The sequence below is a fragment of the Monoraphidium neglectum genome, assembly GCF_000611645.1.
Source record: "Monoraphidium neglectum strain SAG 48.87 unplaced genomic scaffold scaffold00823, whole genome shotgun sequence".
In the NCBI taxonomy this organism is placed as follows: Eukaryota; Viridiplantae; Chlorophyta; class Chlorophyceae; order Sphaeropleales; family Selenastraceae; genus Monoraphidium; species Monoraphidium neglectum.
The window spans coordinates 1-19967 of record NW_014012805.1 but is presented as its reverse complement, the minus strand read 5'-3'; the positions used below and the strand labels follow the sequence as shown (position 1 = coordinate 19967).

General features: G+C 60.3%; 3 protein-coding genes across 3 annotated transcripts; all 3 read right to left on the bottom strand.

Moving 5' to 3' along the window:
- Nucleotides 1-38: 38 nt before the first annotated feature.
- Nucleotides 39-2636, bottom strand: MNEG_5494 (hypothetical protein; the record flags this gene model as incomplete). The annotated part of the gene is made up of 8 exons (XM_014046032.1): nucleotides 39-65; nucleotides 406-600; nucleotides 917-1187; nucleotides 1374-1409; nucleotides 1634-1809; nucleotides 2062-2153; nucleotides 2287-2362; nucleotides 2589-2636. 8 exons carry the CDS (start codon nucleotides 2634-2636, stop codon nucleotides 39-41), a joined length of 921 nt encoding a protein of 306 aa, XP_013901486.1.
- A 2282-nt stretch (nucleotides 2637-4918) lies between these two features.
- Nucleotides 4919-9912, bottom strand: MNEG_5493 (hypothetical protein; the record flags this gene model as incomplete). The annotated part of the gene is made up of 14 exons (XM_014046031.1): nucleotides 4919-5085; nucleotides 5543-5574; nucleotides 5767-5793; nucleotides 5949-6050; nucleotides 6348-6450; nucleotides 6730-7009; nucleotides 7173-7200; nucleotides 7458-7612; nucleotides 7779-7941; nucleotides 8234-8383; nucleotides 8602-8794; nucleotides 8992-9061; nucleotides 9244-9476; nucleotides 9750-9912. The coding sequence occupies 14 exons, from the start codon at nucleotides 9910-9912 to the stop codon at nucleotides 4919-4921; spliced, it is 1866 nt and encodes a 621-aa protein (XP_013901485.1).
- Nucleotides 9913-14794: 4882 nt separating this feature from the next.
- Nucleotides 14795-19801, bottom strand: MNEG_5492 (hypothetical protein; the record flags this gene model as incomplete). The annotated part of the gene is made up of 12 exons (XM_014046030.1): nucleotides 14795-14825; nucleotides 15057-15164; nucleotides 15774-15876; nucleotides 16037-16316; nucleotides 16568-16595; nucleotides 17041-17072; nucleotides 17394-17559; nucleotides 17884-18033; nucleotides 18307-18553; nucleotides 18789-18858; nucleotides 19115-19322; nucleotides 19527-19801. 12 exons carry the CDS (start codon nucleotides 19799-19801, stop codon nucleotides 14795-14797), a joined length of 1698 nt encoding a protein of 565 aa, XP_013901484.1.
- Nucleotides 19802-19967: the final 166 nt, after the last annotated feature.

Below are 19967 nucleotides of genomic sequence, written 5' to 3'. Positions count from 1 at the left end.
GGGTTGTTAGGAGCGCGGCGTCGACCGGGAGCGTCAAGCTACCAGACCGCTCCCCAGTATTGCTGCTGCAGGGTAGCCCCGACGACGACGTTCAGATGTCAGCAAGCGCGTGGCAGAATTGAACACGTGCACACACACGCACACACACACACACACACACACACTTTCTCTCCAGTCTCCCCACGCATGCGCGCACTTGCCCTCGTACGCGCGAACCCACCAACTCACACACGCACCCCGGCACCGGTCCTCCCCGCCCATATGGCACCCAACGCCCCCCCCCCCAAACACACACACCCACGCACGCGCACACACACACACACACACGCGCGCGCGCGCGCGCACGCGCACATAAACACACACACATTTACGTGCAGCACCACCTCCCCCAAAAAACACACGCACCTTGCCCTCGATGTCCATAACAATCTCCATCATCTCGTTCATCGACACCATCTCGGTGCTGCCCAGGTTGAGGGGCTCCCTGAACTCGCTCTTGGTGATGCGCAGCACGCCCTCCACGCAGTCGTCGATGTAGGTGAAGCTGCGCGTCTGCTTGCCGTCGCCCCACATCTCGATCTCCTCGGGGCTGGTCAGGACCTGGTTGGGGCGAGGGAGCGCGCGAGAGCCGGGGTCGTGGCGGCGGGCGGGGCTGGTGAGGGCGAGGGGGCAGGGGCCGGCCGAGGGCGTGCTTGTGTTGTGCAGGCGCGGGGTTGAGCAGGCGCTCCTATTTCAAAAATCGAACAGCAGGATTGTGTCCAGGCACTGCACATCTACGGCGCAGGTCATTGCTTGCGCGCAGACACACACACACACACACACACGCACACACCAGGCACCCACCCATTATGCACAACTTGCGCACATGTGTGTGCACAGACACAAGCCCAGCACGTCCCTGCGCCCCCCCCCCCACCTTCCGGCAGAACGCCGCCGGCGCCTTCTCGCGCCCGCCCTTCCACGTCCCGTGGGGCCCGTAGATGTTGTGGAACCGCCCGATCCTGCACTCCAGACCAAAGTCCTTGTCGTAGTGCATGCACAGCTCCTCCGTGGCCAGCTTCTCCAGGCCATACGCGTCCTGGGGCTGCGCCGGCCAGGCGTCAGACTCCTTGAGGCCGCCGCCCTCAATCTCCACGTCGAGCTGCTTGTACTCCGGGTAGATGCACGCTGACGAGGCGTAGAACAGGCTGCGCTCGAGGGCGGCGCGAGGGCGGGGCGAGGGAGAGGCGAAGCAGGGGCGTCGGGGGGCGGCGCAGGCAGGGGCGGAGGGCGGCGGCCGGCGCGCCGCGGATGCGGGCCGCGAGAGGGGTCGGGGCTGGCAAGGGCGGCTGCTGGGGCAGGCGCTGGCATGGCTTTCAGAGTTGGGGGCTCACCGCTGGACCTTTGCCTGACGGCAGGCCTCCAGGAAGCTGCGGGGTGCAGGAGGGGAAGGTGCAGGGAGCAGGAGTCAGCGGGGGATGACGTGTAACACACGGCATGCACACGTCCGCACCCACGGCTGCGCGCCTGCGCCGGTCACCGAGCGCCGCCGCGCCGCGCGGCCCCTTTGAAATCGGCATGCACGCGCGCGGCCGCCGCGGCCACCGGCCCCGCCCCTTCCCGTTCCCCCTCTCCCTCGCCCCCGCCTCCTCACTTGTATGAGATCATGGTGTTGTTGTAGAGGATCACCGAGTGGTTGGACTGGATGAAGCCCATGCCGCCCATGTCCGCCGCCATGTGGAAGGCGTGGTCGCAGCCGGACACCACCTTTTTGCAGTTCTCAAACAGCCGCAGGTCCACCAGGTGGAACTCGTCGCAGAACTCATCCTCCTGCAGGAGAGGTCGTTGCGCGCGCGCTTTTGTGGATGCGAGGGCCGGGCGGCGCGCCGCGGCGCTGGGCGCCGCGCGAGGGTGGTGGAACTGGGGGGCTGTAGACGCCCGGCCGGTCTGCTCGCTGCCCTGGCGCCAAGGGGCGCCGCTTGGGGGCGCTTCGCGCAGAGGAGACGGCGGCGGCGGCAGCGGGCAGCGGCCGCGCGCCGCACGTGCGTGCCAGCGACATCCCGCGCGCCCCTGTGCGCGCACCGAAAAGTGCTCGTTGCGCTTCCAGTCGCAGGCCACGATGTAGTGGCCCTCCGACCTCAGGCGCCTCGCCAGGTGGCTACCAATGAAGCCGCCTGTGTGCACCGGGCAAGCGGGCGCGCGTGGAGGCGCTTGGTGCTGGGGTGAATCGCGGCGCGAAAGCGTGCGGAGCGCTTTCTCTCACGCAAAGCGCACGCTCACGCGCGCGAGCGGCGCAGGCCGGCTCACCCGCGCCAGTCACGCATATCTTGAGAGTACGCTCAGGCCAGTATGGCTCAAAGGGGAACTTGGCGAGGGCCGAGACCTGCGCGTGGTCACAGGCACCCAGGCCCGAAGAATGATCAGGGCGCAGGCTGCCGCACGGCAAGCAGGCGTAAACTCATGCATGTGATATCGTTCACGCAATTGGCCGTATCGCACCCCCTCCGGGCTCAGCTGCGGCTGCGTTGATGCCCCACCCTGGGCGCATCCCAGGGTTGCGCGCAATCCTGGTGCCCTGAGGGCCCCAAAGCCAAGTATGAGAAGCTCACCTCACGATAGGAGGCGTGCACCTCCTGGTTGCTCTGCTGGCCGACCATGGTGGTGTGTGAGGGGTGCGCCGCGGGAGAGCTGGGAGCTCGAAAGCTCCGGGTCGATGCGGGGATGGAGAAGATGATAGAGACGGTCCTTTGTATGGCCGCGGGTTGGTTCCGCGGGTGAAGGACGTCGAGCTGGGGGTCGGGTGGAGGTGAGGATGGATGGGTGTCGCCGTATGTAGGGCGGCAGCTGGTGGTTCGATATGGAATCGAACGCTCACAGCTGAAGGTGATGTGCTGAGGTCCTGAGCTGACTTGTGTCTGGGCGGCGCGCGCAGCATCCCCACGGCACCGAAAGTTCAATGGCCACCGGCGGTGCTGTGCCAAGCGCTGGGACCCGGCGAGCTCAGGTGAGTTCGGTTATTTTGTAGCATGCGGTCAAACCGTATTGAAGCTGTGAAAGCTTTCCACCCACTCCTTGGCGCCTTCTAAGTTGAATTGGGAGCACGAGGGCTCGGACAGGACAGGTGTCCACACCACCGCGGGTCCTGTTGGCCACTTGGGCAGGGGTGTTCCAGCGCCCACAGGCACCCACCATAGAAGTCAGCAAACAGCTCGCACACGCTGCACGCAGTGGGTTGGGTGGCGCTGGCCAGCTGAAGGCCCCCACGGGGCCTGCTAGCAGACACCACAGCCAAGCACAGCACGGCTTCTCTGGACTGCTGTGGCTTCTCTGGACTGCTGCGATTAATCTGGAACGTTGCAGGCCGCTGCTTCATGCGTCACTACGCATACATTGCTGCACTGTCCACCACACTGCTGGCGGCGACTTTGGCAGGTCAAGCAGCAGAGGAGCGCCCAGTATCAGTCCTGGAGACTGGGCGGCAGGGCAGATGCACGTGGGCCTTGCTCTCATTCTACCTGCTGCTGGGCGTGCCGCTCGAGGCCTTTCGTTGTGCGCATTAGCTAGAAGTTTGTTACATTGGCAATGCTGGTCGGCACTTGTTATTCAGGCCTAGAGCAGCAGGGCACAGCGACGGCGCGGCGTTTATGACTCGCATGGACAGGGCGCGGGGGCAGATACCTGAAAACTCAAAGCCGCGGAGCAAGCAGCATGCCGCAGCAGTGGCTGTCGGCAGCAAGCTGTCTCGCACACAGCGTCGTAAGTTTTTGTAATGCTGAAACAGGAAGCTCCGCGGAGCAGGGGGCTCCTTCTCACGTGATTCACTGCCCACTGGGGCATATGCCATGAACCTGCGCGCGGCAGCAGCAAACGGAGCATTTTTGCGCAAGTGCGCGCGTGGGCGCTCAACCCGGCGGCGATGCCGAGCGCACAAGTGAGGACTGGAAAAGAGACCGACACCCACACAGGTGGGTGCCTCTGTTGCATAGCGTCCACAAGGGTGGCCAAGCTGGGACAGACAAAAAGCGGGTGTCATGTGGCGCCGCTCTATTGAGCTTTGTGCCAGGTCAAGCTTTGGGCAGGAAAGCAGGATTAGGCCTGAACTTGCTTGGCTGTGTTGCCGCGCAAACGTTCGTGCGAGGTGCAGCTGCCCCCCCCTAGAGGAGGGGTCACGCATGCAACTGCCCCTGCTTTGCAGCAGAACCACCTGGCAATGCACAGCAAATTGCTCATGCGAATCATATTCTCATGACTTGGGTCATCGATGGTGGTGGAGGGGATGCAACAGTCTGTCCGCATGCTTTTGCGGATGGAGCAGTGCATGCGTGAGGCGTGCGCAGTGGCGCAGTGTGCTCATGCCACCATACGCCGAGTCACTCAATTGTAGGCGGCCTCATATGATGGAAACGTCAAAGGTGCGCCAGTTCATGCAGCATCCAAGAAGCACAATTGGTAGCACTATGCTTGTGTGGTCCAATGAGCGTGCGAGTCATTGTTTATATAGAGCAATTTTATGAGGGCAGTTTTGAGAGCCAAGCAGGTGTGGAAAGCATGCACGCACGGGCGGCATGCTTTAAGTTGGTTGTGTACCTCAAACCAGGTGCAGTAGCTGTATGTCAACGGAACAGCAAGGCAGTTCGGACTGCCATGCGCCCATCAATCAATCGTCAGTGCCACTTGCAGGATGGCGGCGGCTGTGAGAGGTTCAGGTGCCCATGCATGATGGGTATTGCTTTCAAAGCACAAGGTGTGAAGCACATTTCGATTCACCTGGCATATGAGGGTGGTAATGAGCATCAGGGGCGGCATCGCCCAAGTGGCAGCTGAAAACATGAGCACAGCAGTTTTTATTCGGCAAGCCGACATTCAGCCAGCATTGCACGTAGCATCGTCTGCAAATGGCACGATTCCGCGTCATTATTCAGGGGCATCTTGATATGCATCAGAAGTCGTAATCGCTCATCATCCTGCCCAGCGCCTCGTCATTGGGTGCCACAGGGGCAGCATCGTCCACCGAAGCAGCGGAGTAAAGCGCCGCGGGCGAGGCAGGCGCCTTGCCCTGGGCCTGCTGGAAGGCGGCAGGCAGCCAGTGCTGCAGGCCGCCATACTCTGAGTGATGCAGGTGGGGGACAGGATTAAGGGTTAGACAAACATCATTAGGAGTTGCTGTACACGAGCTGCAGGCATTGTGCTGAGGGAGGCCTGGAGGCTTGCACTTGAGAGTGAGAGAAGATATGTTTGTGTGTGTGTGTGTGTGTGTGTGTGTGTGTGTGTGTGTGTGTGTGTATGTATGTGGCACGCGCGCGCGTGCGTGCATGCATGCGTGCGTGCGTACGTGCGAGCGGGCGTGCGTGCATGCGTGCGTGCGTGTGAGCATGTGTGCGTTGTAATGTGTCTGTGCGGGCGAGCGTGCATGCATGCATGCGTGTGCGCATGTGTGCGCCTGCACCTGTGCGTGCCATGCATGCATCTGCAGGTGCATGCGCGCATGCTTGACTATGCATGCCTCAACCCTGATGCGGCTTGTACCCCTTGGTGTACGGATCCAGCATGGCTGGGAGCGCACCTTCAATGAAATGCAAAGCGACACGGTTGCACCTGCAGAGAAAGGCAAGCAAAGGGCAAGTGTGGAGCAGACAGAGAGGACCTCGACTGCTGACACAGGATACTAGCCAGGTCAAGGCAATGGCGCTCTAATCTGGCCAAGCCCCTGTGATGCCCACAACAAGCGCGAAGGCAAATCGCAAGAAACCATGTGTGGCAGAACCCTACAACGCCATACACACTCACTTTTTGTCGGGGGCGACGCCGTTGCGCCTGCAGGTGTTGCGCAAGGGGGACGGCAGACGCGGGGTGTCAGCAGCCACAGTGCAGTGAACCATGCAGAACCACCTGATCTCTTAATTGAAAGCACTGCAGACATTCTAATCGGCAAGCTTTTGCTCAAATGCGATCACGATGCTTTGGCTCACCACGCGTTTACAATGCGGGGGTTGATGCCCTTGGTAGCGAGCTTCCACCTGAGCCCGATCTCCTGGCGTGTCGTCACCGCAAGACCGTCGGGTGTCGCCTCCCTGCGCAACCAGGTTGCATGCGAGAGCGGGACTGCGCACCCTGCATCTAAAGCAGCGCAAGGTATCGCAGCAGGCGCCCAGATCTCTGGTCACACCACCAGACCACTGGACGTGGTCTGGTGGTCTGGTGGTCTGGTCTGGTCTGGTGGTCTGGTCACTGGTCTCCAGGGTTCTAGGCTTGCAAACCCCAGGTCGATGATTTCGAATTGAAGGTCCACATGGGCCCTCGGACCCGCGCAAGTGACATTGACAAATGATTTTCAGGTGCGACTTCCCGTGTTTGACCACCCCGCGCACCAGGAGTGCTCAGTGCGGACGGACCAGGCGCAACCCGCGCGCGAACAGCCGCGGACCGCAAACTGGATCTTGTTGCTCTCCATGATCCGGACCACCGAAGTGCCTGCAGGGGAATCATGCAGCCAGGTTGGCTTCAGCTGTACAAATTTGTTGCGATGCATGGCACGCAATTGGTTGCTTGTCATGCTGCCAACCACTCCAGATCAATGTTTTGGGCCACGTGTGCACGTGTGCACGACAGAAGAGCCTGCTGATATGCGTGTGCTCCCCCAGTCTGTCACCGTGGTGGAGCGGCAGACGCACTTCCTACTGAGTTTGTACTGCGCACCATGCACTGTATTGCAATGTGCTCTCAGTCACATGGGACTAGTTATCCGCTCACCATTCACGTGGTCGATGCTGAGCTTGAGGTAGTCGCCCGGCTTAGTCGCCTTTGTAACACCAGGGTTTGGCACATTGGGACCGCTCGGGCAGACGTAGGGGGCGCTCATGTCGCCGGTCTCCTTGCAGCCAGTGGCCTGGAATTCGCGCCAGTTGGTCATGGGGGTGAGCTTGCTGTGCTTTGCCGCTGGCGAGTTGAATGGTGAGTGGCTGGTCCAGTAGTAGACATGGTCACGGGGGTGGAACAGCAAGAAGTTCGGGTACTTGGTGCCGTTGACAACCTGAGGCAGGGAGGAAAAGGGGCAGATTAGGAGCAGTCAGGCCAGACATAGGTTTTGGACGATGCGGCTTGTATGCGGCCAAACGGTCACTGTGCAGTGCAGGCGCAGCGGCAAGCAAACGGGCCCGTTTATACAAAAGCAAGCGGCCTGGCAGCAAGCTTACAGATGCACCCTGCATGTTGTTGTAGAGCCTGCAATGAAGAGGTGTTGCGTGGCAGGCCGTTATTGCGTGATTGGCCGCCAGGGTGGCATTGCGCGCCTTCCTGGGGCCCTAAACGCCTTCCCCGTAGATGCCTGGCTACATGGCACCTGTGCTTCTCCGGCCGATCTTGGGGAAAGCGCAACCGGCGAGCCAGAACGTCATGGGACCATGCAATCGCCTGCTGGTTGAACGGCGTTAACAGCTCACGCGCACCACGCAGCCCATCCCATCCCACGCGATGCCCACCAGAAGAGCATCTCAGGGGTGACCCCAGGGATGGGCTTGTGCCGCACTTCAACGGTCATCATGTTGTTCTCTGCCGTGCTGCAGCTCCAGCTGCGAGAGTCAGCATAGGTCCTGAAATTCCACATGGGGGGCCGCGCGCCGGCCGCCGGGAACACCTGCACGTCGGACGCGGACGGGCGCGGCAGGGCGACGGGTCACGAGCGGCTCCTGCGGGCGCGTCCGGCTGCAGGCCTGCCTCAAGGGACCAGTCGCAGACGCCCGGCCCACAGCAAGCGCACATTCTGGACACTCCCGTCACACCCCTGACCGGCCCAAACATACCGAGGTGTCGGTCAGAAGCTGGCGGTCGATGGCCGGCGTCGGCCAGTCGTCACCATCATTAGGGAAGCCCTGGCAGTACCCGTTGGACATCAGCAGCAGGGAATCTTCTGGCACCCGCTTCATCAGGCAGTTGTTGTTCCTTGGATCGCCACTGGAGAATTGCCTGCACGCGTTGCAGGTGTTTTGCGGCAGAGGGGCGGCGATTTACTGGGCAGGTGCATAGTAGGGGTGTCAGAGTCTGCTGCGGACTCTGCCTTGCTTACTTCATGCAGCAGGGCTTGATTGTGACCTTCCGCACAAAAGAGTTAGTGACACGTCTGGCCACCACACGTGCGACAGCAACAAGCCGCAGATCCCAACGTGCCACGACAGCTTCAGTCAGAGCCACAGCCAAAAATAGGTGCCCAGGCCTAGGAGGCGACCCGGTCAAGTGAAGAGTCGGCCCTGCCCCGCACCTGAAGAAGCAGATGTAGGGGCAGCCGTGCACCCCCGCGACCAGGCCCTTGGACGCTGTCATTTTGATGTGGTTGGTGAAGGTCCACACGTCCGTCTGCACCAGCATGTCGGACGCCCTGACCATGATCTCGCCGCCAGGGTGCTGGTAGCTGCAGGGCAGGTGGTCGGCCGCGTGGAGGTTGTTAGTCCAGGAGGTTGCTTTTTGGAGGGGCTGACATCAAGGCGATGAAGGCGAGCCGTGCAGGCGGCGCAGGACTGAGTTGGGTAAAGTGAGACCTTAAAAAGCATGCCCCAGAACAGAGAATGGATTCATGATTGCGGCCCTGACTGAGCTGGCAAGAAGTGAGGAGGGGTGGGTGCTGCTCACTCGCTCCAGTAGTCGCGGCCAGAGCCAGCTGTGTCCACCGTTGGCACGAGGGTATTGGCGCATGCCGGCATGGAGGCCTGCTTTGCATCCTTGGCGCTGGCGCACGGCAGGATGGTGAAGGGGTCGTTCTCAAAGGCGATGCGGCGGATGTTGACGGCGGCGTTGATGCTTGCGGCGAACCTGCTGTCGCCAACTGCAGGGGTGAAGGTCGCGGGTTAAGTCAAGGTTGTTAGAAGGTGATCAGGGTGGGGTTGGGTAATTGCCTGGCATTGCAGCATGACCAAGCAGGCACTGCACCAAGAGTTGATGTCAGAAGTGATACCACAGCACTGGGTCGGCCATGCGCCCGCGAGTGACGTGTGCTGCATATCAGTACCGCCAGCTGCTCACCCAAAGGGCCACCGAAGGTCACCAGGCCGGCCTTGATGTTGATGTTGCGGTGGATGAGGAACGTTTGAACCTGACCAGGGTTGTGGGTGGTGCAGCCGGGTGGTTGGTGAACGGCTGGCAGCTTGGGCCCAGGCTGCAGGACGACGATAGGTCGCGCAACTCAGGCCACAACTAGGTGTGGACATCCCCGCTTCTTGGCTGCATTGCGCGTAATCGCTGCGTCATGTATTTACAGGCCTCTGTGCTACTCACGGCGTAGGAAAGCATGGTGGCAACGGCGGCGCCCTGCGAGTGCCCCGTAAGGGTGATGGCTTTGATGTTGCTGCCGGCGGCGGCCACCTCTGCCTCAAGCGCTGTGCGCACGTGCGGCCAGAGCGCATCGAAGCCGAGGGTGAAGCCGACGTGGGTCTCCCCGGGGATCTTTGCCGTGTCGGAGCCATTGTTGAGGGCAAAGGGGAGCTGTAGGGTGCGGTTGTACATGAAGTCTGGGTGGGCCGCGCAAGGGGTAACCAAGAGTCGGTGTTAAGGTGAGCGAGGCACTTGCCCATGGCCGACACACCACACGCGCTTCATTGGCTGTGCGAAACATATCCAAGGCCTGCACGTCCAGTTGATGGCTGACAGGCCGTGGTTGCATCGACTTCGGTATGAAGCATGTGCATTGTTAATCATATTCCCAGCAGGCACTTGATACAAGCAGTCGCCGCTGCCCCCTTACTGGGGTCTGAGCACCTCGTCCGGTCCCCCTTGCAACTCACTCCGTGCCCACTCCAGCTTTGTGTTGCTGCCGCGGATCGCCACCACGAGGTGCCGCGTGGACGCATGCTTCAGGATGACCATGATGGGGTAGCGCCTGCCGTTCTGCGGCAGAGTGTACACGCCAGCGGGCGCGCCTGGTGCGGCAGGATCGCTCCCCACCATCTCCCAACCGGTGGGGACCAGGTAGCCGGGGGGAGGAGCCGCCCAGCAGCTTGGAGCACGGCCAGTACCACTTGCTGCATTCCCAAGGCAGGGGGGGGGGGGCGAGGGGTTGGGACACCGCCCAGCTGCGCCTTGCCAGCACGCAAGGCGTTCTCTTACCCAGCTGCATGCCGCCTAACACGTGTCCTCTTGCTCCAGCATGTGTGCCCTGTCAGCGTCCGAGGTCATCTGCCGTCCTCCAGCCCCACGTGCAGTGGCATCCCAAAGCCCACCAACACCCCAGTGCCCGGCCCCTCACATGTTGCGGATGACCTGCCACATCCAGTTGTAGGTCGCGCCCTCGGCAGACAGCAGACTTTGGAACTTGTACTGCAGACCAGAGTGCTGCCCGCGCTGGTTGAACTGTGCGGGGATGCTGCTGGGCACCGTGAGAGTCACGGGTGCGAGCTGGCCTGCAGGATAGTGGGGACCGCGGAGATGATTTCCAAGAAGAAATTCACGAGAACGGCCTTGAGGCGCCCACTTTGCCCACATGCATCTTTAGGAGTGGGAAGCAGCAGGCGTGCTGCGTGCGTCCTCAGGCACTGAACACTGCTGGCTGGCCCATCAGGCCCGTCCCACGTGCCCCCTTGCAAATGCGATCATCGTTGCTGCTATCAAGCCCCTCAGCGCAACCATTGGGGTGACGCTGCAATTCGACCCACCGTTGGAGCCCTGCGCCAGGGGCTGGACCTGCTTGCCGTAACCGGTGTCCGCGTAATCAGGACAGACGTCGTCAGGCAATGCGACCAGGCCGCTGGCCAGTGATGTCACCAGGTCACATGCCTTAGTGTGGTTCTTTGCATTGGTTTCGCTGCAAGAGCATGCAAGCGCGTGGCGTCAAGGTTTCAACGTGGGGCGCGCCGTGACTGGTGGGACAGGCGCTGTCAAGGGCCGTCAAGGTGGTGGTGATATTCGCTTGCTTGTCTCAGTCTCATGAAAAGCGCGGCATTTGCAAATTCAAGCCAGCATAGCACGAGCAGCAGTGTGCTTACGTCACATAAGAGCAGATGTAGTGCACCGGGATGGTTTCGCTGACTGCAAAGTCAGAAATGGACTGCGCCGCCCCCTTTCGAGTTGCGGCGAGCAGGCAGCAGAGCAGCAGCGTCCAGCCCGCTGGGGCGGCGCATCGCTGTGACCAAGGCGAGCGCCGAAAGACCGCCATGCCTGAGCCTTGTTCCACGCGTCCTTCTGGGTGCAGTGAATGAAATGGGAATGATTTCGTGTTGAGGAAGCGTTGCAACGTGACCGAAGCGTCCTGGCTCTGCACATAGCGCACGTGGCCACGCTTGCATAACCCGGGCCCGCTTGCAACATGCAGCACGTGCAGGTATCTCCGCTTAGCACTGCTCCTCGCACTGTTGCAAGTGACTTCAAATTATCTATCAATCTAAATGTAATTCAGCAGGGTGAAATGCTAGGGTTGTGTGGATTTCCCAGACTGGCAATCCCAAATTAGGCACCAAAACGGAGTTGCAGCAGACTCGTCCCGGGGGCGTTGAGCGCCTAGGCCTTCCGCTGTGCTGTTCACCCAATCACATGTATTCGAATCTGGTTTCTTTGCTCGTGTCGCTCACCAAGGCCCCCGCTTGTGGCGACGCGATCCTCCAAGCCGCTCGCGAGCGGGTGCGCGCTGACAAGCTACGGTATTGTGTTACCAGCAACGCGAAGCTAGGACAAATCACTTCAGACTATATCGAGCATTTGAAACGAGTTCTACTAAACTCTGGATAAGAAGTGAGAAAAGCGGCCGACTTTAATCACGCGGCTTGGCCGTCCAGCCCTTGGCCGCTCTGCTGAAATCATGCGGGATACAGCTGAAAACTGTCGACCATAGAGATGGCCAGTTGAGGGTGTCAAGTAGTGTCAAGTAGTGTCAAGCCGACTTCTTCGCATCAGGCGACATCAATGGTGCGAGTGAGGCGGATGCATAGCACACCACACTGTCGGTGCCCGTTTGGATCCCGGTGCGCCTTACAAAGGTTTATTGGTAGAGTGCCTTGCAGTGCGGTCCTGCCAGGTGAAGCACGCGCATGCAGCAGCGAACCGTGTATGGTATCACATACCGTACAAGATTGGTATTTGTACCATCATCTTAGGAGCATAGGCCCGGCATGAGGGCGTTAGATGATGAGATGTTAATAGTTGCTGGAACCCTGTGCACAACAATCTTCCAGGCAATCGCACCGGCTCTGCATTGGCGCTCGTCAAGCGAGTCAAAATTGCTGCTGTGTGAGTTGGCCATGAGGCTAGGGTGCTCCTGGGCCGCATATGGCGCGCCGCGCCGGTGGCAGCGTAGCAAAGTATGCATGTACAAACACGTATCGCATTTGACATGCTGACGAGGCCCGGGAGGCTGGTGTGCGCTGGCTTGGTGCCCACACCTGGGCCCCGCTTACGCCTGACAGGGCGGACCGCCTTCGTGATCGGCCTTTATTTTGTTGTTATACAATATGTTTATTCCTCACCGGTCTTGGAGGTCATACATGCGTGATTTCGAGGGGTCGCCTTGGCTGCACCGTCCGCGCGGCCCCGCGCACGTCCCAGGATTTTTGTGGCGATTTTACGAGGTACCTAAAAATCATAGAATCGCACGCCGCGTCTTTTGGCGCAGGTCGCGGGGCATTCCGCGAGAATCGATTCCCGGAGGCCAGGAGAGCCCCCCCTAGGTCAAAGTCGGTGAGTCATGCCCCAAGCGTCTGCCGGACGAAGCAAAGTCTCAACTGGCAAATACATAATAATGGTGGTTATAGCGTCAGTTCATGTGCGCAGAGTGCTGACTCGTCTTGCTGGCAACTGCAATCTGGGCTTTGATGGCTGCGCCCCTGTGTCGATCGATCGGCCATCCTTGGATCCTGTGGTAGACCCGCGGGCCCACGATCATGTGCAAATTAATAATTGAAGCAGTGGATACAGGTTATTCACGCATTTTGTGGGGATCCAGATTGCGCCAGCCAGCGCTTATGCAGGCTGATACTGTAGACAAGTCGACTGATGCGAAATGCTCATGCACATGCGCCTGCATTTGAGCTACACACACGCGCTGCGCAGCACATGTCCTCGCGCCGGGGCCAGGCCACATGCACCTAACAGCAGCTGAGGTTCAGCGCTGGTGTTCCAGCTGCACTGGCGGGCGCGACACTGGAGTGTGGATTACTGCAGCTCTGAAGGCATTTTTGCATTAACAGGATTCTAGGGTGGCTGCATGCAATGGCTGGCATCCTAATACGTCACACAACAGCGTGAGGCCCAGCGGCATGCATGTGTTCTTCAGCTGCGCAGGGTTGAAGCAAGCGTGACTTGTGCGTGGAAGTTCAGGCAATTGTATGTGCAACAGCGCGTTTCATGGCGAGGTGCGTGCCGTGCAAATCGCCATGAAACCACAGCCACTGTCTTCAAATGACGATGGTGCGTCACGAGAGCACTGCCGTGTGCTGACCATGCAGCTGGCTGTAGCCAGGACATGCTACCTACCTGCTGATGTGCAAATCAGCAACAGCTCTGGTTTGGGGGCCGTGAGATGATAGTAAAGACCATATCAGACAACAAGCAAGCCTGCTTATGCAGTGAGGGCGAGGTGACATGCATGGGTGGACGCGTAGACTAGTGATGGTTGAATGTCAGTAGGCTCATCGTGCAATATGGCCCCTTGTGTGCAGTGCGAGTCATCTCAGGTAATTGCATGATGGGATGCATGGAGTGCGTGACTCTCAAGTAATGATGTGCATGAGCGCCATGCATGGGGTATTCATGAAACGTGAATCCCTCGTGCTGCGACTTCGCGCACAACCTGAATGACTGCACATGGTTGGTGCCGCATGTGCTGCAATCGGGCATCGATCAGAAAAAAATATGAGTGTGCAGCCTCTGATGGAAGGCCGCATGCATGTGGTGCAGGAGGGCGTGCAAGGGGTCAGCCGTTGTCGTGTGCTGAGCAGGGATCAGTGGGTAAAGCTGAGTGCAGGGAGCCGACTGCGAAGGTTTCTGCTAAAGCTGGGGGTGATTGAAGCGATGCGGCAGGTTTGACGCTTGTTGCGCCATCACCTTCCCTAGATCTGCTGTAGTTCATACACATATGCCACCATGAGCCCTCTGCTTGGTAATCAACAAGCATTTCCGTGGTGGTCCTGACCTGCAAGGATCCAGGGAAGGGGCACCCATACACCTTGCAGCGAACACACATGTCTGCTCTCTCCCGTGGTCGGCATCACTGCCTGTCGTTGCTGTCAGCAGCTCCCAACGCCGAGACATCAATAGCCAAGCCGTCGTCCGCTACCCTTGGGTGGGGCTGCCCGTAATCGACGGCAGCTGAGTAGTTTGCGGCCTGCTGGTCCTTGTGTGACTGCAGCCCCTTCTGGCCCTGCTGGAAGGCAGCAGGCAGCCAGTGCTGCAGGCCCCCATACTCTGGAGTGATGAGGTTGGTGCGATGACGGATGAGCCGGTGAGTGTGTCAAGTGCGCAGGGACGTGGGGCAACAGAAAGTGCAGGCAGAGGGGGGGGGCTTGAGCTCATCCGCCAGAAGCGCCTGCAAATGCAGCGATACAAGAATGGCACAGCGCATGCATAGGGTTCCTTGAGATTTACACGGGGCACTGTGGCTCGCTGTGCTTGTGAATGACTGGCGCTCATGCTCACCTTCAATGTAATGCAGGGCAATCCTCTTGCATCTGCACGCAGGTGGGAGTCAGGAATTTTGAAGGGGTCAACACCCAGGCATTGCATGTTGGTGCTGACAACCGGCGGAACCCGTCCTGCATATGGGGGAGGAATGAAGCCGCCAGCGAGCATGGCTCGCAACAAACTCATCTGAATGCAAAAGAAATTGCAAATCCATGCGCCTAGCTCACTTCTTGTCAGGAGCCACGCCGTTGCGCCTGGACCGTTGCGGGGCAGACAGACGGGCGGTGTGGGTGTATAGTGGCCATGGTGGTCGTGTAAAAGATCGGCTCTGTTTGTTTGAAGGTGCGCATGAACAAACGCACAGCTGCCCTCCGTCCCCCCCCATCTTCTTGGCCAGTCGTCTGGGTGCCTTGCACAGCGCACCGCCAAATGCGCGCACACTGTGTCGGCATGCTGCTCGCCCGCAGATCTGTTGGGACCCGCACCATGCATCGACAATGCGCGGGTTGATGTGCTTGGTAGCCAGCTTCCACCTCAGCCCAATCTCCTGGCGGGTCGACATCAGCAGCCCCTTGCCATCGGGGGCCTCCTCCCTGCATGGAATGGGCGGGTGGCCACATCATGTCAAAGGTGGCGAATTGACTTCCCCTAGGTGCCAGAGGCAGCGCTGCAAAGGGTGGGCGCAGCAATCGCACAGCATCCCTAGGCAGCATGAGAAACCCTGGCAATCCTGGTTCAGAGTCAATACGCATGCCGCAAGCACGCACACACACACGCACACACACGCACACACACACACACAGACACACACACACACACACACACGCACACACACACACACACACACGCACACACGCATGTGTGCGCACATGCACACCCAATCACGCGTGCATGTGCATGTGCAGGTGCACGCACACACACACACGCACACACACACACACACACGCACACACACACACACGCACGCACGCATGTGTGCGCACATGCACACATGCGCGCGCGCACACACGCACCCATACACACACACACACACGCGTGCGCACACACCCACACGCACGCACGCACGCACACGCGCACGCACGCACGCATACACACGCACACACAAACACACACACACACACACACACACACACACACACAACTTTTGCACAAGGTGAGCAGCATCAATATTGTGCATCACCACCATTCTGTGCTGTGCTCACCAGTTGTGCTCGGTGCGGACCGACCACGCGCACCCCATGCGCGAGCAGCCGCGCACTGCGTAGTATATCCTGTTGCTCTCCAGGCTCCGCACAACGGAGGTGCCTGCGGATGCAGAATATCAAAGTGGCCGGCGTGACACGCGTGAGAGGGCAAAGGGTGTGTCAAGAGGGGGGCCGGAGGTTCTGCCAGAACCCCAGGGTTCTGCCAGAACTAAAAGTGTGAGTGGCCACATCAGAGGCCCTTGTCAGCCGCTGCCGCTTACTGTTGACGTGGTCAATGCTGAGCTTTGTGTAGTCAGCCAGCTTGGTCGCCTTCGTCACACCGGGGTTCGGCGTAAGGACGCTGCTCGGGCATACGTAGGGGGCGTGGTCGTCCCCGGTCTCCTTGCAGCCGGTGGCGACGAACTCGCGCATGCTGATCGAGGGGGAGAGCTTGTTGCGCCTCGCCTCCTGGGAGTCCAGGTGGGGGTGGCTGGCCCACCATGAGATGTGGTCGCGGGGGTGGAACAGCAGGAAGTTGGGGTACTTGGTGCCGTTGATCACCTGGGATGGTAAAACACGGGTCCGAGGCCATGAGCAAGCTCGATTATTGGGGGAGCAAGTTGATTGTATGACATGCTTGGGCGCGACACTTGCTCCTCGCAAGCGGGTGTGCAGCGCAGCATGTCTCAAGCGATGTCGCGAGGCACAGGGCCGGGGTCTGCCGCTTGTGCCACCACAGGCGGCCAAGCAGTCAACGTCTGCATGCCCTAAGCAGTACAAGTCCTGGCTTCAAGGCCGAAGTGGGGCCCCACCGTAGAGCCCTGCAGATTATTGAAGAACCTGCGGCACCATCAAGGGTTAAAGGCCGGGGTGATGGGGCAAAGGGTACCAAGGGTGCAGGATGCATACCCGCTCACCCAAACATCGGCGCCTGGGTCGTACAGGGCTTTTCACCTTGCGCTGCTACTAGGGTGTGCCTGCAACAGGTTTCTCTTGCTGCTGCAAGGTGCATCATCACAAGCACCTCATCCTGGTGGCTCCCAGGCCTGCCCGGCTGCCAGCCTTGCTTCCCAATTTCCTCCAGCCTGCAGGACGCTGCACAAAGAAGCCACCCTTGAAAACACACAAGCTTGCAGTGCCTCACTCGCCCCGGCCCCCTCACCAGCGCATCATTTCAGGGGTTATGCCGGGGAAGGGGTTATGCTTGATGTCGATGGTCATCATATTGTTGTCACCCACACTGCAGCTCCAGCTGCGGGAGTCTGCATAAGTACGAAAGTCCCACATTGGCGGGCGCGCCCCGGCCTCTGGGAAGGCCTGGGGGTTGTCCGTGACGCAACCGCCGGCGTTGGAGTGTTGGTATCTTTTTGTGGAGCCCGGCGTAAGGCCTGCGCTATCACCTTTTTAAACCCCATGGCTGCTTTTTAAGCATTTATAACAACCCTACCAGCCCCCACTCAAGCAAGCCACCTTGCACGTGTGCGGTCCAGGCCTTGTCACGTTGGTTTGAGATATACCCCAGGTTGTACAAATGAGCTCACTAAGGTGGCGCGGATACCCCGGCCTCAACCCCTGCACCCTACACTCATGCATGCGGCCCAGCACTCACAGAGTCCAGACCTTTGCTGCCCCGCTCACCGAGTTGTCAGTGAAAAGCTGCCGGTCAATGGTCGCCACGGGCCACTCGTCGGCGCCGCCTGAAGGGAAGTTTGGGCAGTAGCTGTTCTTGCTTGCCAGCTCAGTACCCTCTGGGGCTTGCTTCAAGAGGCAGTTGTTGTTCGCTGAGTCGCTGCGGGAAAACTGCCTGCACGACGGTTGTGATAAAGAGGAACACGCGGCAATGTGAGGCTTGTGCTATGTTTGACAGCCGGCATGGCAAAGTTTTCGTTTGCAGAGGGATCACAGTGTCAGCCCTGCAATAAGGCTGTTGATACACCGCAGCGGCACGTTCAAAGGGAGGAAGGTGTGGGGCCAGGACGGGCTGGCTACCAGGGCAACGATGGGCATCAGGCGGGGCTGGGGTTCGTGGGGGGATCACAAGGAAGAGTTGCGTGCGGAGGTTTGAAAAGGGCGGCACGGGGTGCGTGCAGGCTGGAGAGCGTTGGTCGGACTGGAGAGAACACCCCACCTGAGGAAGCAGGCATATGAGCACCCGTGCACGGCAGCGACGGAGCCCTTGGGTACCGCCACATTCAGGTGGTTGGTGTAGGACCACGCATCTGGCTGCACGGGCATGTCTGACGCCTTGATCAGGACCTCGCCAGCTGTCGGCTGGTAGCTGCGGTTGGGCGGCGGTTAGCGGGCGGCGGGCGGCTGATGCACTTGCAAGTGTGCACTGGTAGGCACGACAGAGGGGGTTAGATGGGGGCAGCTCACCAAGCCGTGGCTGGCAAGCTCGGCGAGCACAAGGTGTGTGCACTGACTCCCCCAACCCCCTGGTTTTGGAATCCCTGACCAGGCGCCACGACGTGGGTCTGCAGCAAGGCGCCCCAAAACATCACACAGCTGCATTTATATGCATTCCTTCGCTCTCCCAAGTGCTTCAGCTCACTCGCTCCAGTAAGTGGGCGCGTCGCCACGGCCAGATCGATGACGCGCCATGCTCAGTGTTGCCGCAGCAGCAGCGGCGTCGTCGGCAATTTCGCTGGGCACGATGCCGTTGTTGCAGGCAGGCATGGAGGCCTCCTTTGCGCCTTTGGCGCTGGCGCAGGGCAGCATGGGGAAGGGGTCGTTTTCAAAGGTGACGCGGCGGATGTTGACGGTGGCGCTCAGTCTCTGAACGAACGTGCTATCGCCGACTGAGGGAGTCGAAGGGGGGGCAGGCGGATGGAGATTGGGTTACGAAGGCGCATGCATACAGCCCGCAGACCTGTCAGTGACAAGCAAGCACACGGCGCATGTACCGGGTGCGAGCGGCCAGGGGCGCCATGGCGCATGTCCAGGGCTCATCAGGGGGTTAAAGGCTGCCAGGTAGGTCGTGTTGTGATGGCAAAATCAGCCCCAGTGCACTTGCGCTGTGGCCCTGCACCTCACCATTGGGGCTGCCAAAAGCAATCAGGCCCACTTTCACACCAGCCTTGCGGTAATCAAGGTAGGTCTGGGCCTGAGGAACGAGGGTGGGCAAGCAGGAAGGACAAGAGGACGTGTAACATTGTACACATCTGGGGCCGGTGTGTGGAGGGAGTCCACTTGAGGAGTGTACCACTTTGCCGCCGCCACCAAGCTGCACGGAATGGGGCCTCTCACCCTGTTCCTTCCCCAGGCGCCCTGATCCTTATCCAGACGGCGGGCTGCAAGCACCAACAACCGCAAGCGCGCGCCGCGGCACGACGCGCCACTGAATACTGCGTCCCACCCACCGCGTAGGAGAGGAGCGTCGCAAGCGCCGCCCCCTGGGAGTGACCTGTGATGGTCACTGCGGCCATCCGGCTGCCGGGGGGCTTGGCCGCACCCGCTTGAGGCGCCACCTCCGCCTCCAGGGCGTCGCGCAGCTGCGGCCAGAGGTCATCGAAGCCGAGGGTGAAGCCAATGTGTGTCTCGCCCGGGAACCTGGCGGCGTCAGAGCCGCTGCTGAGGGGGAAGGCGTGCTCTGAGGTGCGGTTGTACATTAAGTCTGGGGAAGCAGGATTGAATGCGTGTGTTTGCAGGGGGGCATAAATTGCGAGCTGAAACCGGTGTGGGGCTTTGCCTGTCGAGCATGCATAACACCGTCATGCGTATGGCATAAGCAAGGTCTGCGAGTGCGTATTCAGGAGTGAATGACGCAGGCACCCTGTGCCGCCCGACGCCCCAGCAGCTGGCGATCCGCAGCGCGCCCCAATATCCACGCCGCCGCCGGGGCCCCCGCCCGCCCGGCCGCGGCCGCCGCTGTGGCCGCACTCACTGCGAGCCCACTCCAGCTGAGTGCCGCTCCCGCGGACCGCTACGATCAGGTGCCTCTTGGACTGCTGCTTCATGATGACCATTATGGGGTACCTTTTTCCCCTCTCAGCCATTGTGTACACACCCTTGGGGAAGCCAGGGGCTGCTGCGTCGGCGCCGACCATGTCCCAGCCGTCCGGCACCAAGTAGCCGGCTGACTGGCCTCCAAACGGCCTGGAACATGGCCAGTACCACTTGCTGCGTGTTTGCGGATGATTGGGGATGTAAGTGCTAGGCGGTGAGCCAGTGAGTTAAAAAATGTGCAGCGGCACGCACAGCTCAACGCGAGGG